Below are 26,387 nucleotides of genomic sequence, written 5' to 3' on the forward strand. Positions count from 1 at the left end.
CTGGCCCCATACTGGTCCACACGTGCCTGGTGAGCAAGTGCCCTCGGCCGCCCCCTCCTCCAGCCCTGTCCCTGGTCCCCTGTACTGGAAAGGATTCCCTTGTCCCGGCCGTACTGATAAATATGGAAACTCCATCTTTATTGGCTGTATAAACATCTCTGGTCTGTACATACATTTCATACATCATAGTGCAGGGCCTGAAGGGAGGGCCAAAGGGGAGGCCCCAGCAGCACAACACCTCGCCCCTCTTCCCAAAGCCCTGCCCACTCTGCCCAAACCAGGGCCACCTGCTCCTGCTCCCTCTCTCTCCCAGAAGTCACTGAGGAGGGGACAGGGGTCAAGGGGCTAGGAGACAGGAGGGCTTGGTGCGGGAGGACACGTTAAGTGCTAGAATCAAACACTGAAGCAAAACAGGCAACTGGCACAGGCAGCAAGCAGGGGAGGGGGCAAGGCAGGGTAGGGGAGCGTGGGCCCGTGCCCTCGGGCTCTCGCTAGGGCTCTGGGGTCCTGCCCTGACCACGTGGGAGAGACAGGCTCCAGAGTCTCCGCCTGCCTCCCCAGGAACGAGAGACGGGTGCCACAGGTGAGCCAAGGAGGGCAAGGGGGAGACAGGAGCAAAGGCCCCAGTCCCCCGATTTGACAGCCCCCCTCTCACCCCATCAAACACGTCATGGACACCATCTACGTGTGTACAGCTGGGGGAAGCCAGAGACTCGGATTCTCAGGGGGACTGTGGTGCCTGAGCAGTGAGGGAGGAAGCTGGCTCACGGGGGAAAGAACGGAGACCCTCGAGTAGTCTTCTCGGGACACCAGTCAGTGGAAGGAGACAGAGGGCCCAAGAGAGCCCCCCCCTAGCCCAGCCAGGGGGGGATGACAGCGGCAACTGCTTCACACGACGACGAGGACAGGGAACAGGAAAGAAGATGAGAAGAGGAACCCTGTGGTAAACAGAGGAGGGGGTGTCCTGCTCCACCCTTGCCGAGCCTCACGCCCAACAGCAGCTGAGACGGGCGCTCACTCCTCTCCCCTCACACGGGCCAGAGTGGGAGGGGCATGCGGGAGCCCACGGCCAAAGCCAGCGGGACCCACCCGTGAAGCAACACCATCCTTTGGGCTGGTTCCTGTCCAGCCAGGAACTCTCGCCCAGGGACTAACAACAGGGGCAGCACCAGGTCAGAAACATGGGCACAGAGGAGCTTGGCAGGGGCCTGATCTGGTAGGGCAGAGGGACAACACACCCCCTGGGGCCTGCTGGGTAAGCAAATCCTCGGGGCGTCAGGAACGGGGTACCTGGCTCTGCAAAGGGCGAGGAGAGGGAGAAGGAGCAGGTCCAGGGGAGAAGGCCTAGCCACTCAAGGGGTGCAGATCCACTTTGACTTTCTCCCCACAGCTCAGCATCCCAATTGTGGGGAAGAAGCCCCCAGAAGGTACGACAGCATCCTTCTTCCCAATGATCTTGCCATTCCGAGTGAAGAAAACCTGGGGGTGAAAGAGAAAAGTGGGATAGGCAGGCTCTAGCCTCTCCTCTGAGGATGCTGGAGCTACGTAGGCCTGAGCCCCATCACTCCCAACTCGCACCACCGTTGGAGAGACAGAGGGCGATGCAGGAGGTGACCACGAGAGGGCGTCCCGAGGCCGGAAACCAGCCTCCCAGCCAGTCTCCCCACTCAGCAGCCCCACGCCCACAGCAGCCAGGGCTTCCCCTCTCCCCTCCCTGGGCTCCGCTTTCGGCACTAACACCAGACCTCACCGAGGCCCAAGACCCCTAGTCCAATCCCAGACCCACCCCACTCACCACCACCTTCTTGCCCTCATGCTCCTGTTCTATCTCTTCCCCATCATCTTCCTCTTCCTCTTCCTCCTCTTCCTCTTCCCCTTCCTGGTGCAGGTACATGACGTTCCGGACATTCCGGACAGCTCGGGCGGTCGGGGACAGGATCACTGTGTCACAGCTGTCATCACTGTCACCTGGGGGCCAGGAAACCTGAGCTCCTGTGGTACTGCCCCCAGCCTCTGCCCGACCAGCCTGGTTGGCCACGGTCACCCCACTCACCCTCACTGTCCAAGATGTAGTCCCGGGGGAACATGATTCCACAGCCCATGATGTCCCCTTTGTAACAGCGTGGCCCAAAAGGGTCCCCCACACCACTGCCATGGAAGATCTTCCCGTCATCTGTCGGAGGGAGGGGAGAGGACACACACCTGAGGGAGGGGCCGACACCCTACAGCCCCTAGAGCGGCCCCTGCTTAAAGTTCAAGTGTCCCTCCCTCCCTCTCTGGCCCTGAGGAAGGGAGGAGAGAGAATGAGGGCACCAGATTAAAGAGAGACACACATCTGTCCCCTCAAGGGGCTAAGGGGGAAACTCCCTCGGGAGCTGGTCAGAGAGCGGGGGCCCTCGGAGGGGAGGGAGAGGCGGGACCAGGAACTCACAGGAACTCACAGCTCCTCCTTTCTAAAGGAAGCCCTAAAGGAAATCAAGCCGATCAAAAAAAAGAAAATGCAGAATCTGCAGGAAGGGTGCAGAGGGAGCCAGCTCAGAGGCCTGGAATGTCCAGTTCGGTCCCAGATCTCCCACCCCTGTTCTGCTCCCCTGGCTTTTTGGGCTGGGAGGAAAAACACAGATGAAGAGAAAGCGCTAGCAGCTTGGGATGGGGAGAGCAGAGAGCGGCAGGGGAAAGTCTCTCCGGCCAGATGCTGAAGGCGAGGCCCCTAGTGCGGGGTCAGGGAAATGGATATCCCTGTGCCCCTATACCCCACCCCCCCAGCTTCCCCAGGGCAGCCCCTCACGCACCTGCATGATAAGCCACAGACCCTCTGCTCCAGCCAGGGTGCCTGTTCTTGGGATAATCCTACACCAAGACAAAAAAAGGAAAGCTGTGGTACCACGCACAGAAAAGAGGACGGGAGAGTGGCTTACGAACCCTCGATCTTCTGAAACAAGCTACGACCCAGATGGTTGCTCCCACCCCGGCAGCCTCACCCCTTCAGGCACTGGAGGTTGCAGGGGAAGGTGGGAAGGTGCTTGGCTTTCCCAGCCAGGGCTGCAGGCTGCCCCCCACCCCACATCCAGGCCTTGGTGCGTGTGGTGCGCTGACGACCCTCTCTCAGCTCCGAGGTGACTTGGGGTCTGTACCCTTACACGGCAGACACATACGGCCTGTTCTGTCTCGGGTTAGACCTCCCTCTGCAGCCCAGCCCCTTGATCTCCCCAAGAGCTCCCAGCTCCGGCCCAACAGCCCCAGACCTGAGCAGCTCCACAGGCCAAAAGCCAGCACTGGCGCCCACCTTTCGGGCCAGCCCCAAGGCGATGTAGCATTTCTCTCCAGGGTCCACGATCTCCACTTCGAAGTAGTGGCTACGGGTGCTCAGCGGGTGCCGGGCCTGGGCCAGCCCCACGTCCACGATGCTCTTGCCCTTGCCCAAGTACTCCAGTAGCTGTGGGGGAAGAACCAGGGGTGGGGGGCAGGCTAGCACCCCAACCCTGGAAACCTGGTTCCAGGGCCATCTGGGGACCAGTTTTCCTGGGTCTCACAAAAAGCCCTGGCCGAAAGGGAAAGGATCCTGGAGGCACAAAGTGGGCCTCAGGGTTCCAGGCAGGCATGGGAGAACAGGGATGGGGGCAGGGGCGTGGAGGTGGCAGCACGAGCAAGAGGGCTGAGCCCCTGCTAAAGGCTGCGCCCACCTGCCTACCAAGCCAAAAACCCTCTCCTTGCTGTGGGGAGCCGGCGAGAGCAGCACGGCGATCCGGATGGCCGAGCGCCAGGACCACACAGGGGTCTGTAGACTCTGCCATTACTTCCCTCAATCACCCTGCCAGGAAAGGGCCACCCAGGGGCTCTGAACACAGAGAAGAGGAGAAGCAAAGGCTAGGCTGAGAGGAAGCCTGATGGCTTTCTCAGGGTGCCTCAGGGGGATGGGGAGGATGCAGAGGTTAGGGGCCAACTCCAGACGTCCGGGGGAGGGGAGACGAGCTCAGAAGCCAGTTCTGCCTGGGATGGGACTGATATAATTTCTCAAGGTCTTTGTTTTACTTGGCTTTGAACAGAGCTGTTTGTAGCGGGGTCAGGGAGGTGCCGAGGGGAGCCAGGGAACCGAGGACACCCAGCTCTTCTCCTTCATTTAATGCAAGGGAGGGGAGCAGGCAGAGAGAAGCTAGAAAGGCAGGCGTTCCTGCTCCCAGCCCCTCATGGCTCTTTCCAGCTGGAGCAGGGGTGTGGAGGGGAGATGACTGATGGGCTCTTGGGGCTCTTCGGCCCCACAGTGATCCTGCCTGGGCATGATGGGGCGGCAACCCCCAATCTGGGAGGATTTATTTATCAGTTGTCATGGTGATAGTAGGGCTGTGACTCAACCCCATCCCTCTTTCCCCCACCCTCAGCATCACCTGGGATTCCTTAATCCCTTTTTAATTAACCAAACTGCCCCTCAAGACTTTCTTCTACCCTCCCACCCCTCAGGCCCTGAAGAAAACTCACTCCCTGAGGATCTCCTCCACTTATCCCTGGCAGACGCTGGCCTCTCACCCCACAAAGAACTCCTGCCTGAACAGGAAAGGCATCACGCTCGCCTGCACCAGTGCCGAAGCCTCCGTGTGTCTTCAGCAGAGGCAGGCGCTGTATCCTCACCAACCCCTTCAGGGAGGCAGGAGAGGGACTCGGCCCCCCTCTCAGCCCTGGATCCCCGAAGCCCTGTCACCTCAAGTCCATTCTCCCCTCCTCCCCAGAGAACTGGAGGCGGGGGACAGGGGGCACCAGGAGAAAAGCCAGAGGTGTACGGGAGGCCGCCTAAACTTCCTTCTCTCCTTCCTGCAGCCAGGACCACACATGTTTCGGGGTACACTGGCTCTGTGATATTCATACTCCTAGCCCAAGTCTCCATTATCTCACACTGCTTTCTTCCATCAGAAAGGGGTCCCCTGCAGGTGGTCTTCTGATTTACTGGGTATTATGAAGGCCCACACTGTTTAAATTCGATTTCTGGTCCTCTGTATGTTCTCAGTGTGGCCTGGGTTCCTCCTCTGCATCTCTCCCCACAGGGCCCGGAGGGGTGTGGTATGATGCACATTAACTAACATAGACTCCACCCAATCCGAGCAGCCCCCAGCCCAACCTCTCCACCCTGCATTGCAGAACTGGGTGGGGGATCCCACAGCTGCCCTTGACCCACTCCATCCAACTGGCCTCGGCATAGGAAACACAGTGTTCTCCACTTCCAGAGCCAAGAGACAGCAGATCCAGATCCTGATCCTTGGGAAAAACCCGCCCAACCATTCCCTCTGCCTCAGCCCAGAGGAAGGCAGGCTGCCGGTTTGTCTATGGATAGGGGGGGATGGTTCCTTAAGCTAAAAGGCCAGGAGGATGAAACACACTAACATGGGGCTCTAAAACCCACTCCCCAGCCCGCAGAGCAGCTCAGAAAGCAGAGCAGCTCAGACAGACTGCTAAATGCCTAGAAGACTAGGGCCATGCACAAGCCACCTCTTCAAGAGAGGAACCACCCGCCCCTTAGGGTGTAAGCCCCTGGATTCATCTGTTCCTCTGGATCCACTCTCCTGCCCCTGGGCAAAGTCCTCCCAAGCCCTGGGAGCCTTCTCAGAGCACTCAGAGGAGCGGGTGGGGGAAAGTCTGGCCTCCCTGATAGATCCTTACTTGAGTGCACTCCTCCCCTCCTTAGACCTGGGCTGGTAGAAACCTAGAGGAGATGAGAGGTTTAGCACCTAGAGTCTGAGTTGCTAGAATCTTGATGCTGGTCCCTCAATCTGTGCCTCAGGTGCCTCTTAGTTTCTACTTTTTTTTTTTTTTTTTTTTTTTGGCCACGCCACGCGGCTTGCGGGATCTGAGTTCCCCAACCAGGGATCGAACCCGTGCCCCCTGCAGTGGAAGCGCGGAGTCCTAACCACTGGACCACCAGGGAATTCCCAAGATACCTCTTAGTTTGAAAGAGAATCAAACAGACCTGGGTTCAAATCCTAGCTCCTATTACTTACTAGTCACTAAACTCAAGCAAGTGACTCTCACTTCTTTAAGCCTCAGATACTTCAGCAGTAAAATAGGGGTACCACTACCTGCATCTCCAAAAATGGGTACGACGAAGTGAAATGAGTGTCAAGGGCTTAGTCTGGAGCCTGACCCCCGGTAGGTGATAAATGCACACGTTAGCCTTTCCCTGACTCAGGACATGGGGGTGATACTGGAATATCCGAAAGTTCCAATGCTCCCTAAACATTAACAGTCGCCCCCCAAAGCTACAACAGACTGGAACTGCCAATCACAAAGAAGGAAAGGATCTTTCACCTCAGCCCTTACCCCCAGCGAGAATGGTCCCTTGGGCTCCCAGGACACTCCTCAGATGACTCCATCCCAAGGGACCAACTGTCTTCCTCCCAGTGTTTCTCCTCAAACAATACCCCCAATCAACAGGCATGCTCCTTTACATCTTTGGTGGGGGTGGGGAACTCTTTCCTTAAGGCTCTCAAGACCCCCTCCCCACCCCACCTCCCTCCACACACAACGGAAGCCTTGAGAGGCCAAACAGGTCAACTCCACAGAGCGGAGGCTGCAGACCAGAGTGCAGAGAGCCTCCTGCACCCCGCCCCCTCCCTCCTACCAGTAGCCCTTCTCAGCCTCCTCTCCTGCTGCGGCCCGCCCTCCTCCTCTTGCCAGCAGAGACCCTAATCCCTCTTGACAGGAGCAAGGGAGGACTCAGTGCCCGGAGGGCCTAAAAGCAATTGAAACACGAACCAAGAACAAGCTCCCCACCGGCCAGCTCAGGCCCCAACACGGTCTCCTTGTGGGTTGGGCCCAGGGAGGACCCCTGAGAGGGTGGGGCCTCATTCACCCCACTTTGTGTACCAAAGCTGTTGCCCCGTCACTAAGGAGTTGTTAGAGGAGCTATGAACAGAAATGAGAAACAAAGACAGAATGAGGCTAATCCCCCAGCCCTACCTACTGCCCCCCGCCCTTGACACATTACCTCACTGTGCAAGGCCTGGGGACAGGAATGAGGGGCAGCACCCCATGCCTGAGCAAATGCAACAGCAATTCTTCAGCATCCCGGAGCTCTTGGAAGGGGGCGCTCTTTAGGAGGGGAAAGTGAGGCCACAGGAAGCAGGGAAAGACTTCCCTCTGCAAAGAGCCAGTCTGTCTATATATAGATCCTCAGATCAAACAAACACAACTAAATATTAACAACTCTTGAATCTAGGTAGTGGGGATACAGTGGGTGTTCACTGTGCTATTTTTTCAACTTTCCTGTATGTTTGAAACTTTTCATAATGAATTGTTGGAGGAAAAAAAAGGGTCAGGAGTCGAATTCACTCTTCTGTAATGGGAAGAACCAGTGAGAAGGGAGAAGAGAGGATAATTGAGACTACAAAACTGGGAGAAAGGGCTAGGAGTAAAAGAATTCCAAGGTAGCCAAGTAAACTCACCTAGGAGGCCCCTGGCTAAAGACAATAGACAGGAGAAATCCCCAGGGACGTGGGAATTTAAGCCCAGGAACTCTGGATTCATCTTGTGAGAAGCGAGCAGGAGAGATTGGCTACAGAACAGTGGGCCTGGGCAGAAGGCAGCAGCATATATCAGACAGTGGAAAAAGCGGGGGTAGGGGTCAAGGAATGAATATCTGGGCTTAGTTCTGCTACTAATTCGCTGTTTGACATTTGATCAAGTCTCTTCACTTTTCTCTGGGACTGTTTTCTCAGCAGTACAAGAGGATATATGGGAATGTGCGGGCAGTCACGACAACTGGGGCGGGGTGGGGGGGGGGGGGGGCGGGGCGGAGCTACCAGCATCCTGGGTCTGGGAACCAGGGATGCTAAATGTCCTGCACATCAAGGAGCTGTCTCACCTAAGATGCCCACAGTCTCTGCACTGAGAAACCTGGGCAGGATGGCATCAAAGCCTCCTCCAGACCTTTATGGTTCTATGGGGTGTCCTCCTGGGAACATCACCTGGGGCAGGAGAAACAGGCTGCAACAAGAGCAGAGGTCTGAGGTCTCAGGGAAGGTCTCCCCACAGAGGGGGACGTAAAACAGGAAGGGCAGAGAGGAGAAGCAGCTGTGCTGGACATCTTTAGAAACAGGAGGCACAGGCACAGCCTAATGACCTCTCCCAGGCTCCTCCAGGCTGACACCACTCTGACTGCTGGACTGGAAATACAGTGGATGGTCAGAAGGGACAAAGAGGATGAGGCAAGGAGGCCAGGAGGCAAGAGTGGATGGGGGGCCGAGGGGCTGGCAGAAACTGGGTAAGTCACCCTCATGTGAAAGATGAGGTAGCTGGCGAGACTAGAAGAGAAGCCGGCGTCCCTCAAGAGGCTCATGCCCACGTCTGCCCCAGAGGAGCAAGTGCGCAGGGAGCAGTGTGCCTACCCTGCCAGCTGCCCCAGCTGGGGTGCGGGTTTGACAGAAGAGCTACACTCAACAGCTTATGTCCAAGAAAGAAAAAAATTCTTAAATGTGTGGCCTGAGGGCACTGGGGGAAGGGCAGGGAGGAAGGAAGGCTATTTATAAATGTCTACAGGATTCCGCATCAATTAGAAAAGACTGCCTGGGAGGAGCAGGGAGCAGAGTGGGGACAGGTCCAGGCAGGGGAAGGGTGCCAGGAAAAAAACTCTTGAGGAGAGGTCAAGGATGAGAGCTGGAACATTGCCCTGGCTCAGTCCCAAGTTCAACTCTGTAGATGTTGTCAAAATGATGGTGGAAGGGGAAAAGAAAGGAGGGATGAAGGTCAGGGAGTGGGCATCTGAGGCCTCCTGGACCCTAGTGCCAGAAGGGGGTGCAGAGTGCCCGAAGCTGCAGGAGGCCACACTTTCTGCCATTTTCCTTGTGTTTGACTCACCTTGAACTCCAGAGTGGAGAGCCTTACTCATAATCCACTCCCACCCCCCCCACCCCCGCTGCTTCTGTTTTGCTATCAAAGGCTGAGTTGAAAACAGCCTGGGTTGGGGTGAGAATGCCAGAGGGCGGAGGAAAAGGTTGAGCCAGGAAGGAGCGGGAGGGCAGCAGAGGGACAATTTGAAGTGGAAGGCCCGAGCGGCCCACTAGAGGTCAGGGCCAGACCCCTAACTCAGCATCCATTCACTCCCAACCCAGCATGAGGCACGGAGGGTAGATATGAAGAATTTCCCTCTCTCAAGGTCCATACGCTTCCCAAGAAAGTTTAACATCTAGGCAGGGGACTAAAGCAGGTATGATGAGATGTATAAAAAGGCCAGCTTTGGAGGATCAAGGACTCTCACTGAATCATTATCTGCCGCTATTCTCATCCTCTATAAAATGTAGGAAGGCAAAAGAGACTATCATTGATGCTTACTCGAAAAAGATCTCAAAGAACCTTCCCCAGCATGAGTGGGATTTGTGACCACACCTGCTCCACAATGCAGAGAACGGAAAGCTGGGCTAGCTGGGCTGGGATCAAGCCAAAAGGGTGTTCCAGGCATCCGGCCTCCAAGTCAGCCCAGCCTCTCAAAGGCAGGCGTGCAGGCAGCAGCGTGCATTGTTGGGGGGGGCGGGGGGGGGGGCCTGAAGGAACCAAAGAAGGCAAAGGAGAGCTACTGGCTACTGCTTGTTCCCAGGGTTAAGCAACTAGGCTGAGCTCTCAAACACAGAGAAGGCAGGAGAGAGGACCAACGCTAAGGAGAACACAGATCTGGACTCAAGAATCACGTCAGGACACCAGGCTCTCCTGACAAAATTCCCACTTTCCAAAACCCTACAAAAGACCCTGTCTTGGGACTTCCCTGGTGGCGCAGTGGTTGAGAATCCGCCTGCCAATGCAGGGGACACGGGTTCGAGCCCTGGTCCAGGAAGATCCCACATGCCGCGGAGCAACTAAGCCCGTGCGCTGCAACTGCTGAGCCTACGCTCTAGAGCCCACAAGCCACAACTACTGAGCCTGTGCACCGCAACTACTGAAGCCCTCGCACCTAGAGCCCGTGCTCCGCAACAAGAGAAGCCACCGCAATGAGAAGCCTGTGCACTGCAATGAAGAGTAGCCCCCGCTCGCCGCAACTAGAGAAAGCCTGCACGCAGCAACGAAGACCCAATACAGGCAAAAATAAATAAATTAATTAATTAATTAATTTTTAAAAAGACCCTGTCTTCACTCCCTATTCTAAGCAATCCTGACATGCTTCTGTGGACCCCGGGATGCGGCCCAGCCCTACCTGCCCCTTACTTACAGTTCCGCAGACTCTGACGTCGTGCAGCCGGCCCCATTCGTCCTCGTAACTGTCCACCATCATGACACTGTCGTCCTCGCGGCCCAGCTCAGCGTTCAGGTGCAGCCGCACCTCCTCACCCAGGGAGTGCATGCCCACTGCTGGGAACAGCCCATCGGGGGACATGGGCATGATGGTGGAGCCCACCTGCAGCGGAGGGAGGGGGAGGAAGGGAGGGAGCTGCCGCCTGGCTCACTGTCCCACAGCTCATCTAATTCTCACACGGGGACTTTTGAGATGATGCAGCCAGTCATCATCACACACGCTGACAGATAGCAAAACAGAGGTACAAAGAAGCAGAAAAAGCTGCTGAGTACTACTAGCTGAGCAAGGTACCCGCGGAGCTAGAAGGCAAACACAAGTCTCTCGACAACCCCTCATACACTTCAGGTACGCATGAGTGTGGACTGGAGCAGGAAAGTGCTGAGCATAGATGCTTAAGGGAGGAAGACCACTAGGCGGGCCGGCGGAGGCCTGAGAAGGCAGTTTCCCAGGGTGGAAGATGGGGCTGGGGAGGAGAAGAAAGAGAGCCGGGGTCTCTCCTATTTGCTCTTATCCCATCCCTTCACCATCACTAGTCTCTCTCTGAAGAGGGAAGGAAAGGAGAAGTGAAACAAGGAACACGAAACACAGAAAGGACATATCCCCAAAAGCATTCAAGTCAAAAATCCCAAGAGGACCTCCAGCTTATGCAGCCAGGTCATAATCTCCCCGTCTTTTTTTCTGCTCAAAACCTTCCCCCACATCACCAATTCTGTCCCCCACAGTTTCTGCCCCTCCTCCACTGCACAAACCTGCCCCTCTGCGTCCATCACCTGGGGAATGTCCCAGCTTCCCCTGGGTGTGGGGAGCATCTTCTACATGCAGGAGACCCCAGGAGAATCTGAGGCTGAACTGAAGAAGATGGGAAATAAGCCCGTGGGGCCCTGGGCAAGCCCCAGCCAGCAGACTCTTTCTTATTACTCACACAAATCCCTGGACAGCTTCAAGCCGTTTCAATCCCACTCAGGATGTCCCACTTACCCGCTTCCCATTTTTGGTGAAGAAGATCTGGGCAGTCTGCACATCAAAGGACACTGGCTCAATGCCACAACCAATCCGGTCCCCGGAGTTGCACTTTGACCCAAACTGGCGGCCCTTGGCCCGGCCATTGTACAGCCTGTGGACAGAGCAGCACAGACACAGGACCCGAACCTGGCTTCCCAACCTCTCCCCAGTGCTCCTGCTCCCGATCACTCTGCAACGGCATCTACCTACGTTCTCGGGGGAGCTCCACCATCCCCTTTAAGTCTGCAAACCTCCAAGGGTAGCCAACAGGCCACCTTCCTGTCCCTATCAGAAAGGTCTATGAAAATACCCCAAGACCAGTGAAGGAATAGGCCAAAGCCACCCTGAGGTAGTCCATTATATCCAAGATTCCCAAATCCGTAGGAAAGGGGTCGGGTTCCACAAAAGGCAACTCACTTGCCATCATCAGCATGGTAGGCTACGGAGTCAGGCAACCAGCCAGGCTGGTGATCCAAGCTGTAGTACTGAGGGACCAGTCCCACAGCAATGGTACCCCGGACCCCGCTGTCCACAATAGACACCTGGAGGGAGGAGAGCAGGGCACAGTCAGCAGGGAGGGGAGTTAGACATCAAAGCGGGCTGAGGCTCAAAGAGCAAAAGACAGGGGAATCAGAGAAAAAGTCAGGGCACTCAGAGGGAGAACTGGGGAAAGTGGGGGCCCACTTTACCACAATTACTTAGAAAATAATTTCCAAGCTATGGAAAAAGATGGGAGATGGAGTAGATGCTGGGCTTGGGTTAGGGGGTGGGAAAGGACATGGGTCACAGTCTACCTAGGTGAAGGGCAGGAGAGCAGAAGGGACAGGGTGAAAGGACTTTAGGGTGCCTCTCAGATTAGGCACCATGCTATCCTGGGCCCTTTTCCCAGCCAACAGGATAATCCTGATGGAAAATTTAAAGGACCAGTCAAGAATCCAGTAAAAGAACGCCTTGGAGCTTAACCATCTCACCCCCTGCTCTGCCCACCCCCTGCCTTGATCACCTCAAAATAATTGCTGTCCTTCGTCAGGGGTCGAGAAGCCACGTAGCAGCCAACTTCACCAGAGTTTCCATGGTAACTGAAGGAGGAATGAAGGGGGAGTTCCATTAGCAGCCTAGCCCAGGGATTGGGGGGAGGGCCTCAGCATCCCCAACTCCCACCCTGTGAGGGCCAGCACAGAAGAGAATCCATCAGGCCATACTTCAGGACATCTGCACAAACACCATAACAAGATACTTGAGGTCACCCACCCTACCCGCTGCCTCCAGCCAGGGCCCAGCCCACACCAAACCAATGCGAGCCTGGCTTCTTCACTGCTGGTGGGGAAGAGAATGTGGAGCCTCCCTCAGTTGCCTATTAGGGGTCTCACAACCCTGTCTAACCTCAGTCCCTCATGCTGCAGCTTCGGCCCTTTTCCTCTGGCTCTGTCCTCAGTGGAGCTGGAGAGCGGCTGGTCTCGATCCTCGGGACCAAAGCCCTTCGCAGATTGGAAGACAGTTATTCAGTCCCCACTCCTCAGCTTTCTTGTCTCCAGGCTAGATAGCACTACTTCCTTCCCCCCTTCCAGTGACAACTTTGTGACAGAATTAGACTCGGATGGAGTCAGGGGAAAGGTTCAAGCCAGAAAATAGAGCGATAACAAACACAAACACACAAACCAAAGGGTTGGAAGGCAGTAAGCAGGATGCACTACAGGACTGTCCTTCCCAAAACAGGAAATCCACTGCCTTTGAATGGCCATTCTTCACCGATCCCAACTCCAGGGATGCAGGCAGGAGACCCAGGCATCGCACAGACTCAATGGAGTCCTTTCAACAAGGCAGTTGGGCAATTCCTGAGACCCCAGCAGCCTCCATCTCTGACATGACTGCTTCCAATGCGGACCAGGACAGAGGGACCCAGAGACACAGGCAGAGGGGGGGTGCGGGGTGAAGAAGCATATACTGCTCCATTCGGAAAGGCCTCCAGGGTTTATAACATACCCCTCCATGTGCAGTGCAGACAGTCCTCTGCCTTTGCAAAAGCCCCTTTTCATCTCTAAGATCTGGCACAGAAAGGAAAATGTGGAAGCACTCCCCGAAACTCACCTCAAAGTGTCTCCATCTACAAGAATGTGCTTGAACCTCTCCTGATATCGGAAAGCCCGGACCTCTCGAATCTCCCGGATCCTCCGGCGCCAATTCAGAAACCGGTAGTGCAGGTTGAGGTCATCCATCTTGTTCATGAGAACAAACCTGCCAGGGGGAGAAGGGGATTGAGGGGGAGGAAGCAAGGCGCTGAGCAAAGTACCTCAGCCTGTTCCACCCAGAATGCGGAGAGGACACTGGACTTGAAGCCAGTTGCCCAGATTGACCTCAACAGTCCCCACCCTCATCCTTTCATTCAGCAAACATTTACTGAGCTCCCACTATGTGCTCCTACTGTCCTAGGTGCTAGGGATACAGCTGTGAACAAGATGGATGGGATGTCTGCTCTCATAGCACTTCCATTCTATTGGGGGAGGCATGACAGGCAATAAACAGACATGACAACGTTAGACAGTGGAGGAAAAAGCAGAGTGCTGTGATAAAGAATAATGGGGTGAACTCTATGAGATGAAAAGGTGACAGGCATGTAACAAGCCCAAGAAAGAGCATCCCAGGCAGAAGGGACAGCCAGGACACAGGTCCTGAGGTGCAAGGCAGCTGGCATGGTAGGAAAATAGAAAGGCCAGGTGGCTAGTGTGTAGGGAGGGAGAATGTACCAGAAGAGGATGGAAGAAAGGTAGGGGCCAGATCAACGCCCTACAGACCATGTTAAGGAGTGTGAATTTTATTTCAAGTGTGATGGGAAAGCTCTGGAGGGTTTTAAGCAAGAAAATTATATGATTTTAAGGTTTATCAGATCGTAAAGATCATTCAGGCGGTTGGTTGGAGACTAAACTGATCCTATAAGGAGCAAGAACAGAAGTGGCAAACAATTAATTAGGAGGCTGTTGCAGCTGTTCCGATGAGAGATGGCATCCCCAAAGATGGTAGCAGTGAAGATGGAGTGGAGTAGGATGACCCAGGTATTTAAACCACTAACAGTGCTAACATATGAATGAATGAATGAATGAATGAATGAATGGACGAATCTTTCCCAAAGCGACAAAAAGGGGAGGTACTTTCTCTTCCCATCCCCCAAACCCTCGGACAAGGGTTCCATCCAGGCCTGACTGTGCCTTGCACACAGCAGGGGCTTAGGAAGCCTCAGCTAGGCTGAATTCAATCCCAATGCGCATATTACACGCTTCTGCAGTAGCTACAAGCCACCGCGTGACCAAAAGGGTAGGCAGCTGTGGGGCAGCCCTAGGATTGGCCTCCTTGGCACTCGGCCAGGGGGCTCGACCCCAGGTCGATGTTGGCGCCCAGACCTAGGGGCATCTGCTTGCCTAGAACCCCACAGCCTTGGCGCCGCCGAGACGCGGCCGCACCGGGCCCCGCCTCCACCTCGGGCACAGCCCGATCACTCAGACAAGACACGGGGGAAAGGGGCCCTGGCCCGTCAGTGTGACTACGCCCAGTCTCCCCAGGCCCTGCACTGGGCCAAGGAGGGTCCCCAGGGAGGAAGACCAGTGACCAGAGCGCAAGACCCCGCCCCTGACTCCGAAGCCTCTTCCCAGGACCCCAGCCTCCCGCCTCAGGCTCCGTGGAGACCGACCCGAGGCCTCCGGGACCCCGCCCCCGATCCCCGCCTACCGGGGCCGCCGCGTCCTCCTCATCCATAGGCCTCTGAGCTCCGCTCACTAGCTCTTCGGCCACCGCCACCACACACATCCGGGTCCCCGCCCTTCCTACGCTCCCCGAGGCCCGCCCCTTTCCACCCACCCCGGCCAACCTGCAGCGGCTGAGGACGACAGGCACCTGCAGAAGCCAATCGGAGGACGCAGGCCGGGTCGGGCGCGGCCCGGTGAACCCGGTACCTAGTGCCGGGTAAGGGGCTGCTAAATGCGGGTGTCGAGAGGGTGGGAGGTGGCGACGTGGCAGCGCGGACGCCGCACTGGGCGCCCTGGGCGCTGACTGGCCGGTCAAGGGGCGGCTCCCTCCGGGCGGGGTGGGCGGGGAAGGTTGCTGCGCACCCACAAATACTGAGACTATTCCCTCAGCGCTCGTTCCGTGTCGGACGTGAGGCTAAGAGCTTTGTAGGAATGTCCTTTTAATCCGCTCAACAGCCTTATGAAATGAGTCTTATTAAATCCTTTTTGTAGATGCAGAGCCTGAGGCTGGCCTCCACAGCTCGTGCGCCTGTTACCATATGCTTTGTATTCTCCCGAGCTCCATTTCATGTTACCTTTCCTTCATTCTAGGCAGGGCATTCCCTTCCCGGAGGAGAGCACTTAAGATGCAAAAAGCAGTGGCATGAAACGGCACGCTGTTCAGGAACAGAGGGGTTGGTGTGACATAAGGAAAGTTAGGCTGGGGCCATAATGTGAAGGGAAGAAAGATACTGACATTTATTGAGCACCTACTAAAGGGTGATTATTGCCATTCTGGGGAGGATTTCCCCGTTTCCTCCCATCGCCGAATTTCTCTATTCCAGATAGGAAGGTTTTCCCTCCTCTGTATTCTTATACCATGTCGTTTGCACCTCATTTATAGCACTTATTACAGTCTTACTTTTATTATTAAAGTAACTTGTGTTTGTAGATCCGTCTCTGCTGGACTGTGAGCTCCTTCAGACCCCTGAGAGCTATCCTATTCTTATCATAAATAGGTGCTCTACAAATGTTGAATGAAACGGAAGCCATCCTCTCCTATACCATAAACAGTGGCCACTTGGCATAATGGAGATAAGGTGTCAGAAATAGGTGTAGACCAGACATTAGGAAATCTGGATTAGAACTCCAGATCTGTGACTGACATTTACTTGTCATGTTTCCTTAGGCTCCTTAATCTGGGACAGTTATTCAGTCTTTCCTGAAGAGTAGATGCCAATTATCTTGTTTAATATCTCTCAGTTTCATTTTATCTGATATTTACTTATTATTAGATTGAGGTTATGCATTACCAACTTCATCCAGATCTGTGATTAATTTTGAGATAATTTTTTTCTTTTTTTTTTGCATATGGACGTCCAGTTGTTCCAGCAGCATTTGTTAAAAAGACTGTCCTTTCTCTACTGAATTCCTTTGCACCTTTGTCAAACATCTATTGAACAAGTAAAAAAGAAAAAAAAAAAGTGTTTAAAGAAAAGGAAAAAAATCAATTTACTGTATTTTTCTGGGTCTATTACTAGACTCTCTGTTCCACTGATCTGTTTTTCTATCTTTATGTTTTGATTACTATAGCTTTATAATGAGCCTTGAAATCAGGTAGTATAAGTCCTTCAATTTTGTACTTTTTAAAAGTTGGTTTGAGTTATTCCAGATCCTTTGCTTTTCTATATGAGACAATCAGCTTGCCAATTGCTACAAAAAAGCCTTCTGGGATTTTAATTGGGATTACATTGACTCTATTGATCAATTTTGGGAGAACTGACATTTTAACAATATGGAGTCTTCCAATCCATGAGGATTGTACTGAAGTCTCTTACTCTGATCCAGTACCACAGGGTTCATTCTAGCCTTCCTCCCTACTTCTCTCTGACAGTGAGAAACCCAATATCCATTACTTATTTGCTCAACCCCAGTACATATTAAGCAGTTGCAAAAATTTTAACCCATAAGCCCATGAGAAACAAATTTATCAACCAGAGTACAGTGTTTATGTAGAGTGTAGAGTATGCCATTACATTTATCTTTAGCCTTACAGTTTCCAGTCATAACACTGTTTTCCAAATTACTTAGGTCAGCACCTTTTTTTTTTCTCACCCCCTCAGTGTATTTTTGTCATACGTATATAATACATTTAGATTCACCTGTTACAGTCTGCATTCTATCCTGGAATACCCTACCATCCCGATTGGTTTTTTAGGTGTTTATTAAGTGTGTGTTGGATGGACAGATATTAATTCTAAGCTCCTTGGGAGAACAATTCCTCCCTATTTATGTCCATATAAGGTAGTTACATCCACATAAATAAATGCTCTATCAGTCTACTGAATATATTTTTATTCATGTAATTACCAAGAAAAGCGAAACTCAGACCCCCAGTTATTATTTCTTTTCCACTAATGATTCCCAGCTCCCAACCATCTGGCTGACTCCAGCACAGTCTAGAAAACTGCTCTGCTCCCTTCCCAGTTCTCCTTTCTCTGATATCATTGGGACACTGGGAATCTAGACAGAACAAATCATGCACACACATCCACACGCATGCCTCTTTCCCCTCATCTCTGTTACACAAAGATGTGCTTTCCTATCTGAGATGCCCTCCTCCCTCTTCTCCTAAACTCTTTTTTTTTTTTTTTTTTCAGCCTTGCCATGAGGCATGTGGGATCCTAGTTCCCCGACCAGGGATTGAACCCGGGGCCCACAGCGATGATAGCACCAGGTCCTAACCACAGGACTGCCAGGGAAGTCCCCTAAACTCTACTTTAAAGCCCTATTCTCGGGACTTCCCTGGTGGCGCAGTGGTCAAGAATCTACCTGCCAATGCAGGGACACGGGTTCCATCCCTGGTCTGGGAAGATCCCACGTGCCCTGGTCCTGGAAGATCCCACATGCTGCGGAGCAACTAAGCCCGTGCGCCACAACTACTGAGCCCATGCGCCGCAACTACTGAAGCCCACGCGCCTAGAGCCCATGCTCCGCAACAAGAGAAGCCACCGCAAGGAGAAGCCCTCGCACCACAACGAAGAGTAGCCCCCGCGCGCCGCAACTAGAGAAAGCCCACACTAAGCAACAAAGACCCAACGCAGCCAAAAATAAAAATAAATAAATAAATAAATTAAAAAAAAAATAAAGCCCTATTCTCCGGGAAATCCTCTTTGGTTTATCCTGGGGCCAGGTTTCCCTCTCTTATTGAACTCTGACCACACTCTGGCCTCTCAGTCTCTTTGGCCTTTACTTGGAGAACAAGGGGGAGAAATAGGAAAAGAGAGAGGAGGGGCTAAAGGAGTTGGAGAGCCACAAGACCCTCTGGGGTGGGTGGCCTGGGCTAGCTCAGAAGTAGAGGAGCACCGGTGGAGCCTCCAGAAGAGTTACAATGCGCCCACTTCACCTCTCAAGGCCCTCCCCCAGGACTGCCTTTGCTCCCACCCAAAACAACAACTTTTACCTGTATCAATTCCTAACTCCTTATATGAGCTGAGAGCTGGGGGGTCCAAAGGTGAAGAAGGTATGGGGCTCCTGTTCTCAAAACACTCAGAATCTAAGACTTCCCTGGTGGCGCAGTGGTTAAGAATCCGCCTGCCAGTGCAGGGGACATGGGTTCGATCCCTGGCCCGGGAAGGTCCCACATGCCGCGGAGCAGCTAAGCCGGTGAGCCACAACTACTGAGCCTGAGCTCTAGAGCCCATGCGCCTAGGGCCGGTGCTCCGCAGCAAGAGAAGCCACCGCAATGAGAAGCCCTCACAACGCAACGAAGAGTAGCCCCCGCTCACCACAACTAGAGAGAAAGCCCGTGCACAGCAACCAAGACCCAACGCAGCCATAAATTAATTAATTTAAAAAAAAAACCCAACACTCATAATCTAACTGGAAAAATAAGACACAAGAAAAGATGAGCAAAAATTTAAGATAGCAACACAACAATGTGGATGAATTCAAAGAAAGGCAGACAGCTGGCTGAGCAGGTGGGGATGAGGTGGCAGAATTTGGTTTGCGGTGAGAGGAATGGGGGGTGGGGAGAATTTCATCCTTATGAGCTAAAAATTTGGAGTCCAGGGGAAGAAATTACCTCTGAGCACAACACCTTCCCTTCCCCTAATCTCAGTTCAGACTCAGAGATGAGAAACTGCCAAGAGGTTTTGGGGAAGGTGATCCCACCAGATGGCTGAACCAGAGTGTGCTTCCAGGGCCAGCTGTCCACAGGGTCATGATTGGCATATGAGAGCATGGGTCCTTGCGGGGAGGGGGGTCATGGAGTACCACCAAAGGCCTTTGAGGAGGAGAGAGTCACAGGAGCAAGACCAATTGTGTGTGTGGGACAGATGGCAGAAACCAGAGGCTGGAGACCAGCGGAGGTTATCGTAACAGTTCCCTTCAGACCCACACCACACAGGCCATGTCATGATGTGGTCATTGAGCCTCCTCTTTGGTGCTTTCTGTCTGTGGACTGTGCCACCACTTGTCTTTCCTCAGACTCAAAGCTCAAAAGGATCCAGGCAGGCTCCCTCCTTTACCCCTGGTTCTCAAAAGGAAGTCAGCACCTGGGGGTGCTGTGGATTTGGAGGGCTGGGCTGGGTGTGAGAGATGCAGAGCATAAGGGAGCAGGACGACAGAGTGTAACCCGCAAGAGCAGAAGGAAGTCCTGTCAAAGTTTATTTATAAAAAGCCTAAGTAACAGCCCAAGCTGTTTAGTCTTTTCACAGCCCTGACAGAAGCTTTCCGCAAGCTCTTCTCTCCACAGAGGCCAGACAGAGTCCCAGAGGTTTGTTTGCACCTTGGCCCACACTCCATCCTGGGCACTCACCATGAGCTTCCTACCTCTGCTCTGGGTGCTGAGGTGAAGGGCATCCTAAAGGGAGGAAAAGCAGAGTTCGAGAGTCTCAGACTTCGAGAAAGAGCCTGGTTAGACCCCAGCACTGACAGCACAGCTCGCCGCTCTGGACATCCATGCTGGAGGCATGGGGACGAGGGAAGAGCAGTGCTGGGGAGGCAGGTGGGACTGGGCTGTGCAGTGGCTGTACTTAGACTGCATGGAGGGACCAAGCTGGGCAGGGGGTAGCAGTAAACAGGGGAAATCTGTAAGTGTGGCGGTGGTGATGTGGGAGGGGGAAGCAGGAATTTGGGAAGGCAGCGGTGGATGTGAGAGGCTAGCAGAGTATTGGGCTTCTCTGCAATGTAACCTACCAAAGAATACAAACTTCTTTAAAAAGCCACACTGGGATCCTGCAGGGAGTATGGCCATCTCTTCCGCATCTCAACTTTCCACAGACCTTTCCATCTTATTCAGAAGCAGCAAGATGGAGCTGAGGAGAAAAGCCCTAGCTAGAACCAAGTGCAGGGCGAAATAAATCGTGATAAGGACGGAGGGACAGGATGGAGCTCGCTACCCTGGGGTCAAAGCTTGGAGGAGGAGGTCCCAGAGCCTCCCAGAGGAGAGCCTCCAGAGAGAGGAGAGCTGCTCCTCCCACTCCCCCAGCACCCCCTCCTCCCTGGCTGCCCAATCTGCGTCACAGTCTCAGGGCTACTGGAAGACGCTGCTCGCCAAATGCTGGTCCTAGGGTCCCAGGGTAGCCCTAGGGGGCGGGCTGGGAGTAGAGTTCTTTTTATTTTGTATTTATCTAAAAGTTCAGGAAGCCCTTGCTTACATTCTTGCTTGGAGGCCCAGAATTTAAACTTAGTCACTGCCCAGAGCCGTTGTTTTAGGAAAGAATGAGATGGCCGGTGTTGCGTAACCCAGAGCTGGGTGGGTGTGGGTTGCAGAAGGAAATGGTCCTTCTTCCTCCGTCTAGGAAGGAAGGCTCAGCTAGGAGTTCTCAGATGGGCGGGGCACTGCCTGGAGAAGGGCGGCCAGGGGTGGGGAGGGGGGATAGACAGACCAGCGTGTGAAAGCCTGGGGAGCAGGCAGACTGAAACACTCAGACCAGTCACCATCCAACCCCCCTGGGTAGAGCACAGCCTGAATAATCCAGAAAACCCAAAGGGTGGTACTGGGTGGGTGTGGAGTGGAGGACAGATTCTGGGAAAGGAGAGGAATGGAGGGGTGGGCTGACCTGGATGAAGGGCAGGGTGGGTTGGGGATCTGCTCTCTGGCCGCTGTCCCTAAGAGCACCCAGAGTATGGGTTCCTCTAATCCTCCCCCCCACCTCCCCACCCCCGCCACCGCCACCATAATTTCAGCTGGCCAGTCCCCCGTCCCTACCTCCCAGGTGTTCAGCCAGTTCTGCGGGCACGCTCCGCCCCCTGCAATCCCTCCAGACTCCCATGGCCCCAACACAATGCTAGGATTTCTGACAGTTCATTCAGGGTGTGCCTCCGCCTCCCCCCACCTCACCCCTTGCTTCCCCCAACCCCTTCTATCATCTTACCCAAGTCTGGCCCCCAGTACCCGCCTTCCCCTCAGTCACATCTCAGGGAGACCTTCTCTTGCTCCTGCCTCAGCTTTGCTCTTCCTCTCCTCGCCCCTGGTTTACTCTCCTCCATCAGCAGTCGGTTCTCCCAAGACCCCACTCTCCGTCGTCTCCGCCTTTTCTCTCTTTTCGCCCGCATTCCTCTCATGACCCCCACACCATCCCTTCTCCGTCCACTTAAGTCCGCCATCTTCTCACTCCCCATCGGAGTCCCTCCGTCTCCTTCATCCGCCACACATGTACCCGAACTGGATTTCAGGTTTCCCCTTCATCCCTACTGCCGCTTCCACCCCTCCTGCTTCCACCCCTTCCCACCCTCCAGGGCCTCCAGCCAGCTGTCCAGCTCCCAAAATCCGGGCGAGATTCCCGGGAACAAAGCAAGAAAAATCAGAGTAATTTGGGAAGTAAACAGAAACCGGGAGGAGGGAGGAGGTAGAGAAGAGTGGGGAGGACCCAGGTGGAGGGGGGGCCTCTCCAGTCCCACCCAGTTTAGGGAATGCCCCTGCCTTCTCCACCGCCCCCCCCCTTCACCTGGCTCTTAAAGGGCCCGGCCCCTGCCGGCGGCTACTTAAGGCAGAGGGGCGGCGACGGGCAGCAGCTGCGCTACGACTGCTCTGGGAGGAGTGGACGGGGCAAAAATCTTGACCATGACCCCCCACAGGCTGTTGCCGCCACTGCTGCTAACTCTGCTGCTCGCTGCCCGCCCAGGAGGCGCCTTGGCAAGGTGCCCAGGCTGCGGGCAGGGGGTGCAGGCGGGTTGTCCAGGGGGCTGCGTGGAGGAGGAGGATGGAGGGCCGCCGGCGGAGGGTTGTTCGGAAGCTGGGGGCTGTCTCAGGAGGGAGGGGCAGCAGTGCGGGGTCTACACTCCAAACTGCGCCCCAGGACTGCAGTGCCAGCCGCCGGAGAAAGACGAGGCGCCTTTGCGGGCGCTGCTGCTGGGCCGGGGCCGCTGCGGCCGGGCGCGCGCGCCCTCGGGTGAGTCTGCGCCCCGCCCCTGCCCCGCCCACGTGAGCCCCGCAACTCTGCCGGCAGGGTCCGGGAGGGATGCGCACGGGCAGCCCTGCTATTAGGGTCCTGAGATTGACGCTTCCTCCTCCCCAACCCTGGTGGGGGTACATTTTCGAGGCTGAAGGGGCCAGTGCGGGGAGCTCCTAGGAGTCTGGGGTACGGCTGGGGGCCCTAGGGATGAAGCAGGGAGATGTCTGAGCCCGCAACCCTTTTTTGCCCCCTCGACCTATTTTCTCTTGAGGGGAAAGGGAGGGATGGAAGGGTTTAGGGACGTGCTGTATGCTACAGAGGCCCAGCTCATTCAGCCCTAGACACCCAAGCTGCAGAAAGGACCCAGGCATTGTTACCAGCTTCCACTTGGAGAAAGAGGGAAGAGAACTCCAGACTCCCAAATCCTGCACACACTGAGAAATATCTCCTCTTAATATCAGGGTGTCCAAAGCACCCGAACATGGGGTGGAGAATAGAAGATGGCTCAAATCCAGAGCAGTTTCAGACTAGACTAGGGTCAGATGTCTGGCGCTGGCCCTCCCTGCTCCCCACCCGGAGCGGGGGATAGAGGTGGGAAAAGAAGGAGTCTGCCAAATCAGGGTTATGATTTAAAGCTTCTCAGAACCCTCCACCCACCCCACCCCACCCCACCCTACCCTAACCCAGAGAGGAGAATAGAAGGCTGAGTCATTGGGTGGGTGGGACAGAAGTGAGTCAGAACCTGAAAGATGGGGGGCAGCAGGGAGATGGGAAGAGGAGGAAATACAAACGGCCCCCACCCCAGGGGCATCTGAGCTCCCAGTTTTTTCCGCAGGGAAGGATGGGAAATCAACTTGGAGTTTCTTTCAGTCCTAAATGCCTGGGTCCAGGCTGCTAGGGGTCTTCCTGGAAAGAGGTGGTCTGGATGGGTCAGAGGAGGCAGCTGGGAGCGTGGTCGTGGTAGGATGCTGAATAGAGGGAATGAGGGGCAAGGTCTGAGGAGTGTGGAGAAAGAGGGATCAGACTCAGGATTGCAGAGGAAACGGTTCTTGGCTTTTGAGTAGTAGGCAGATGGGAGCAACTTCAGGGCTCATAATATCTCATTTTACAGCTGGGGCAAATTCCAAACAGTGCCCGCTCCCCTCCCTGTCTTTTCTTTGCCCTGACACCCTGACTTTCCCTTCCCATCCTGAGCTTTCCCCAAACCCCCCAGTACAACGTGTGAAACTTTCTCCAGAGCCAGGAGCAGCCTGAAGGTTGGAAGCCACTCATTCCTGCACCTTTGCAGCCTGCCCACCTTCCACCTCCTGGTTAAGGGCTGAATCACACATGCTCCTGGGACCACTGGGGTTGAGCTGGGCTGAGTCTCAGGGGACCAGAAGGGAGAGGCCCCCACTGCAGTGCCCCCAAAGTAACCAGTCTCAGCCCTGGGAGGGGTGGGCTGAGTCACAGCAGGGTCACAGCGGGGACACACATTCCACTTGGGTCCCTGCTGACCCCCCTCTCACCGCCATTGCTCTTCTGCCCCATCTCCCTGCCTTGGTGCACCCCCTGCTGGCCTCTGGTGGAACAGCCCGGTCTTTTCACCCAAAGCCCCAGGCTTCTCAATCAATGAACGGATTGATTTTTGCTTTCCAAAGTGCTTCTCCTTTATAAGCCTTAAAACTAGTCTGTGGGGGACTTCCCTGGTGGTCCAGTGGGTAAGACTCCGTGCTCTAAACGCGGGGGGCCTGGCTTCGATCCCTGGTCTGGGAACTAGATCCCGCATGCATGCAGCAAATAAGAGTTCGCACGCTGCAACTGAGAGTCCGTATGCCACAACTAAGAAGCCCACATGATGCAACTAAAGATCCCGCATGACGCAACTAAGACCTGGTGCAGCCAAAATAAATAAATAAATATTTTTTAAAAAAACTAGTCTGGGGATATTATCATGAAAGGTAATACTACCATTTGTCAGAGAAAGAAACTGAGGCCAGGAGAAGGTAACAGTGGAGCCAAACTGTAAACCCCCTCACTACTCTGAAAGCTCCGCTCATTTCCAGTCGGCTCTGGCCTTTGACATCTGGTTGATTTCTGGCCTCTTCTTCCCCATTCCTCTTGTGGCTGTAGGGGAGAATCCTAAGGAGAGTAAGCCCCAAGCAGGGACAACTCGCCAGCAGGACATGAACCGCAGAGACCAACAGAGGAATCCGGGGACCTCTACCACTTCCGCCCGGCCCAATCCTGGGGGCGTCCAAGACACTGAGATGGTGCGTTTGAGGCGGGCAGGGAACAGGAGGGGTGGGGAGTCCTGGAGATTCCCATCGGAGACTGCTCCCTTGGGCTTGGCGAAGTCTTCCATCCCAGTCCTGGGAGCCTGGCTGGTGGGGCCAGCAGGCTCTGCAGCAGAGCTATCCCTTCCTCCAGGGCCCCTGCCGCAGACATCTGGACTCAGTGCTGCAGCAACTCCAGACCGAGATCTACCGCGGGGCTCACACCCTCTACGTGCCTAATTGTGACCATCGGGGCTTCTACCGGAAGCGGCAGGTGAGGCCATTCCTCTCCTCCCTTGGTCTATCAGTACGAGGGTCCTACCAGCAATTGGGTAGGGGGGCTTACAAAGTTGCATAAATAAGACACTTGCCCTGCCCTTAGGGCTCTCCCAACTTTAGGGCCCACACAAACATAGAGACTAACCAACCACAGCTATGGGAGAGCAGTTAGACTATCTAAGCAATGCCTGACTCAGAGGTTCACAAACATGAGGAGCATCAGAATCACCCTGGTGTGAACACAGGTGGCTGAGCCCCGCCCACAGAGCCTGAAAATTTGCATTTCTAATGCGGCCTCTAGTGATGCTGATGCTGTTGGTTTGGAAACCACACTCTGAGAACCACTGTTCTGGCCTAGAAGAACAGGCACAATTTGGTGGGTGGAGAAGAGAAGCCATGCAAGGGAACCCAGCGGGCCTCGCTGTCCTGAGAACACTCAGATGTTTCCACAGACTCAGACTCAGGAGTCGACAGCCCGGCCCCCAACCCACGGGGCCCCTCCCATCTCTCCTGGGCCACACCTCTGATCCTTGTGCCTCTCTCCCCAGTGCCGGTCCTCCCAGGGGCAGCGCCGAGGTCCCTGCTGGTGTGTGGATCGCATGGGCCAGCCCCTGCCCGGGTCCCCAGATGGCGATGGAAGCTCCCCTTGCCCCACTGGGAGCAGTGGCTAAGGCTGGGTGGGAGGCTGCATGGCCACTGGCAGGAGCGTGGGGCTGTCATCTTGGGTTATTTGTTGAGTGCTGAGTAACTCAGGGGCCCAGAGCCCCACACTCCACCTGCAGGCCCTGCCCCATTGTCAACCTCACACATGGAAAGATTGTTGGTGTTGGCTTGGGGCGTTAATAAAGCTGTGTTGGGGGTCTCTGGCCTACGTCTCTGTGTTCACCTCTTATATTGTGGAGTCCCTGGCCCACGTCTCTGTGTTCACCTCTTACATTGTGGAGTCCCTGGCCCTCCTCTCTACCCCTGTCCAGCCTCTTATAGCAGCTCTCTTCTCCTGTGGACTACCATCTGTCCTTCCCGCCACACTTGGAATGACAGAGACAGCCACTGGTGGAGGTTTCATGGCCTCAAGCCTCACCCAACTGCCCACCAGGGAGTGGAAGGCAGCAGGTGGGGGCAGGGAGACACTGAGGCCGTGGCCTTGGTCTGAGGTTGTGACCTTGTTTCTAACACTGATCTTTGGACACAAAGGGAGAGGAACGATTAATAGTTAATCCCCACCAGGAACCCAACAAAGAGGAATTCTCAAGGCACTTACCCTTCTGTTACTTCTTACTAAAAAGGGAAGGAAATTATTATTTATTGCACTCTTGCCATGGGCTATGCCCTGGACCATGTGCTTTTACCTGGACTACCTCATTTTATGCTTACAATAACCTTATGAGGTAGGGACTTTTGCCCCTGTTATTCAGAGGAAGAAACTGTAGCTTAAACTATTAGGGTCATTTGCCTGAAATTCCACAGC

The 26,387-nt window shown here is 54.7% G+C and overlaps 2 protein-coding genes across 6 annotated transcripts; one reads left to right on the forward strand and one right to left on the reverse strand.

Moving 5' to 3' along the window:
- Nucleotides 1-111: 111 nt before the first annotated feature.
- Nucleotides 112-15,090, reverse strand: SPRYD3 (SPRY domain containing 3). Of its 5 annotated transcripts, XR_011075990.1 has the most exons (12): nt 14,990-15,090; nt 13,358-13,504; nt 12,273-12,348; nt 11,687-11,811; nt 11,246-11,381; nt 10,184-10,369; nt 3,287-3,436; nt 2,793-2,850; nt 2,054-2,173; nt 1,796-1,968; nt 1,291-1,479; nt 112-938 (listed from the first exon to the last, which is right to left on the reverse strand). XR_011075990.1 is itself a non-coding variant. In XM_068560931.1 (11 exons), exons 1-11 carry the CDS (start codon nt 15,010-15,012, stop codon nt 889-891), a joined length of 1,260 nt encoding a protein of 419 aa, XP_068417032.1. In that variant the 5' UTR covers nt 15,013-15,090; the 3' UTR covers nt 112-888. The 5 variants fall into 5 exon arrangements, 4 of the variants coding, with proteins under 4 accessions (XP_068417032.1, XP_068417028.1, XP_068417031.1 ...); XM_068560931.1 differs by lacking the exon at nt 1,796-1,968; XM_068560930.1 differs by lacking the exon at nt 112-938 and having other exon boundaries at nt 1,144-1,479; nt 1,802-1,968.
- A 6,737-nt stretch (nt 15,091-21,827) lies between these two features.
- IGFBP6 (insulin like growth factor binding protein 6) lies at nt 21,828-25,786 on the forward strand. The gene is made up of 4 exons (XM_068560486.1): nt 21,828-22,382; nt 24,498-24,637; nt 24,795-24,914; nt 25,468-25,786. The coding sequence occupies exons 1-4, from the start codon at nt 22,055-22,057 to the stop codon at nt 25,588-25,590; spliced, it is 711 nt and encodes a 236-aa protein (XP_068416587.1). The 5' UTR covers nt 21,828-22,054; the 3' UTR covers nt 25,591-25,786.
- The last annotated feature ends 601 nt before the right edge of the window (nt 25,787-26,387 follow it).

This window comes from Eschrichtius robustus, chromosome 13, assembly GCF_028021215.1.
Source record: "Eschrichtius robustus isolate mEscRob2 chromosome 13, mEscRob2.pri, whole genome shotgun sequence".
In the NCBI taxonomy this organism is placed as follows: Eukaryota; Metazoa; Chordata; class Mammalia; order Artiodactyla; family Eschrichtiidae; genus Eschrichtius; species Eschrichtius robustus.

What these genes read in the sequence shown, in the direction of transcription:
- SPRYD3 (XM_068560927.1), bottom strand. Translation starts at nt 15,012, where the DNA reads ATGAGGAGGACGCGGCGGCCCCG. An exon ending in TACCATGCTGATGATGGCAA is followed by an intron (nt 11,382 to 11,686) that starts GTGAGTTGCCTT and finishes CTCTGTCCACAG; the next exon opens with GCTGTACAATGGCCGGGCCA. An exon ending in TCACCAAAAATGGGAAGCGG is followed by an intron (nt 10,370 to 11,245) that starts GTAAGTGGGACA and finishes CCTCCGCTGCAG; the next exon opens with GTGGGCTCCACCATCATGCC.
- IGFBP6 (XM_068560486.1), top strand. Translation starts at nt 22,055, where the DNA reads ATGACCCCCCACAGGCTGTTGCCGCCACTGCTGCTAACTCTGCTGCTC. An exon ending in GCGTCCAAGACACTGAGATG is followed by an intron (nt 24,638 to 24,794) that starts GTGCGTTTGAGG and finishes CCCTTCCTCCAG; the next exon opens with GGCCCCTGCCGCAGACATCT. An exon ending in GCTTCTACCGGAAGCGGCAG is followed by an intron (nt 24,915 to 25,467) that starts GTGAGGCCATTC and finishes CTCTCTCCCCAG; the next exon opens with TGCCGGTCCTCCCAGGGGCA.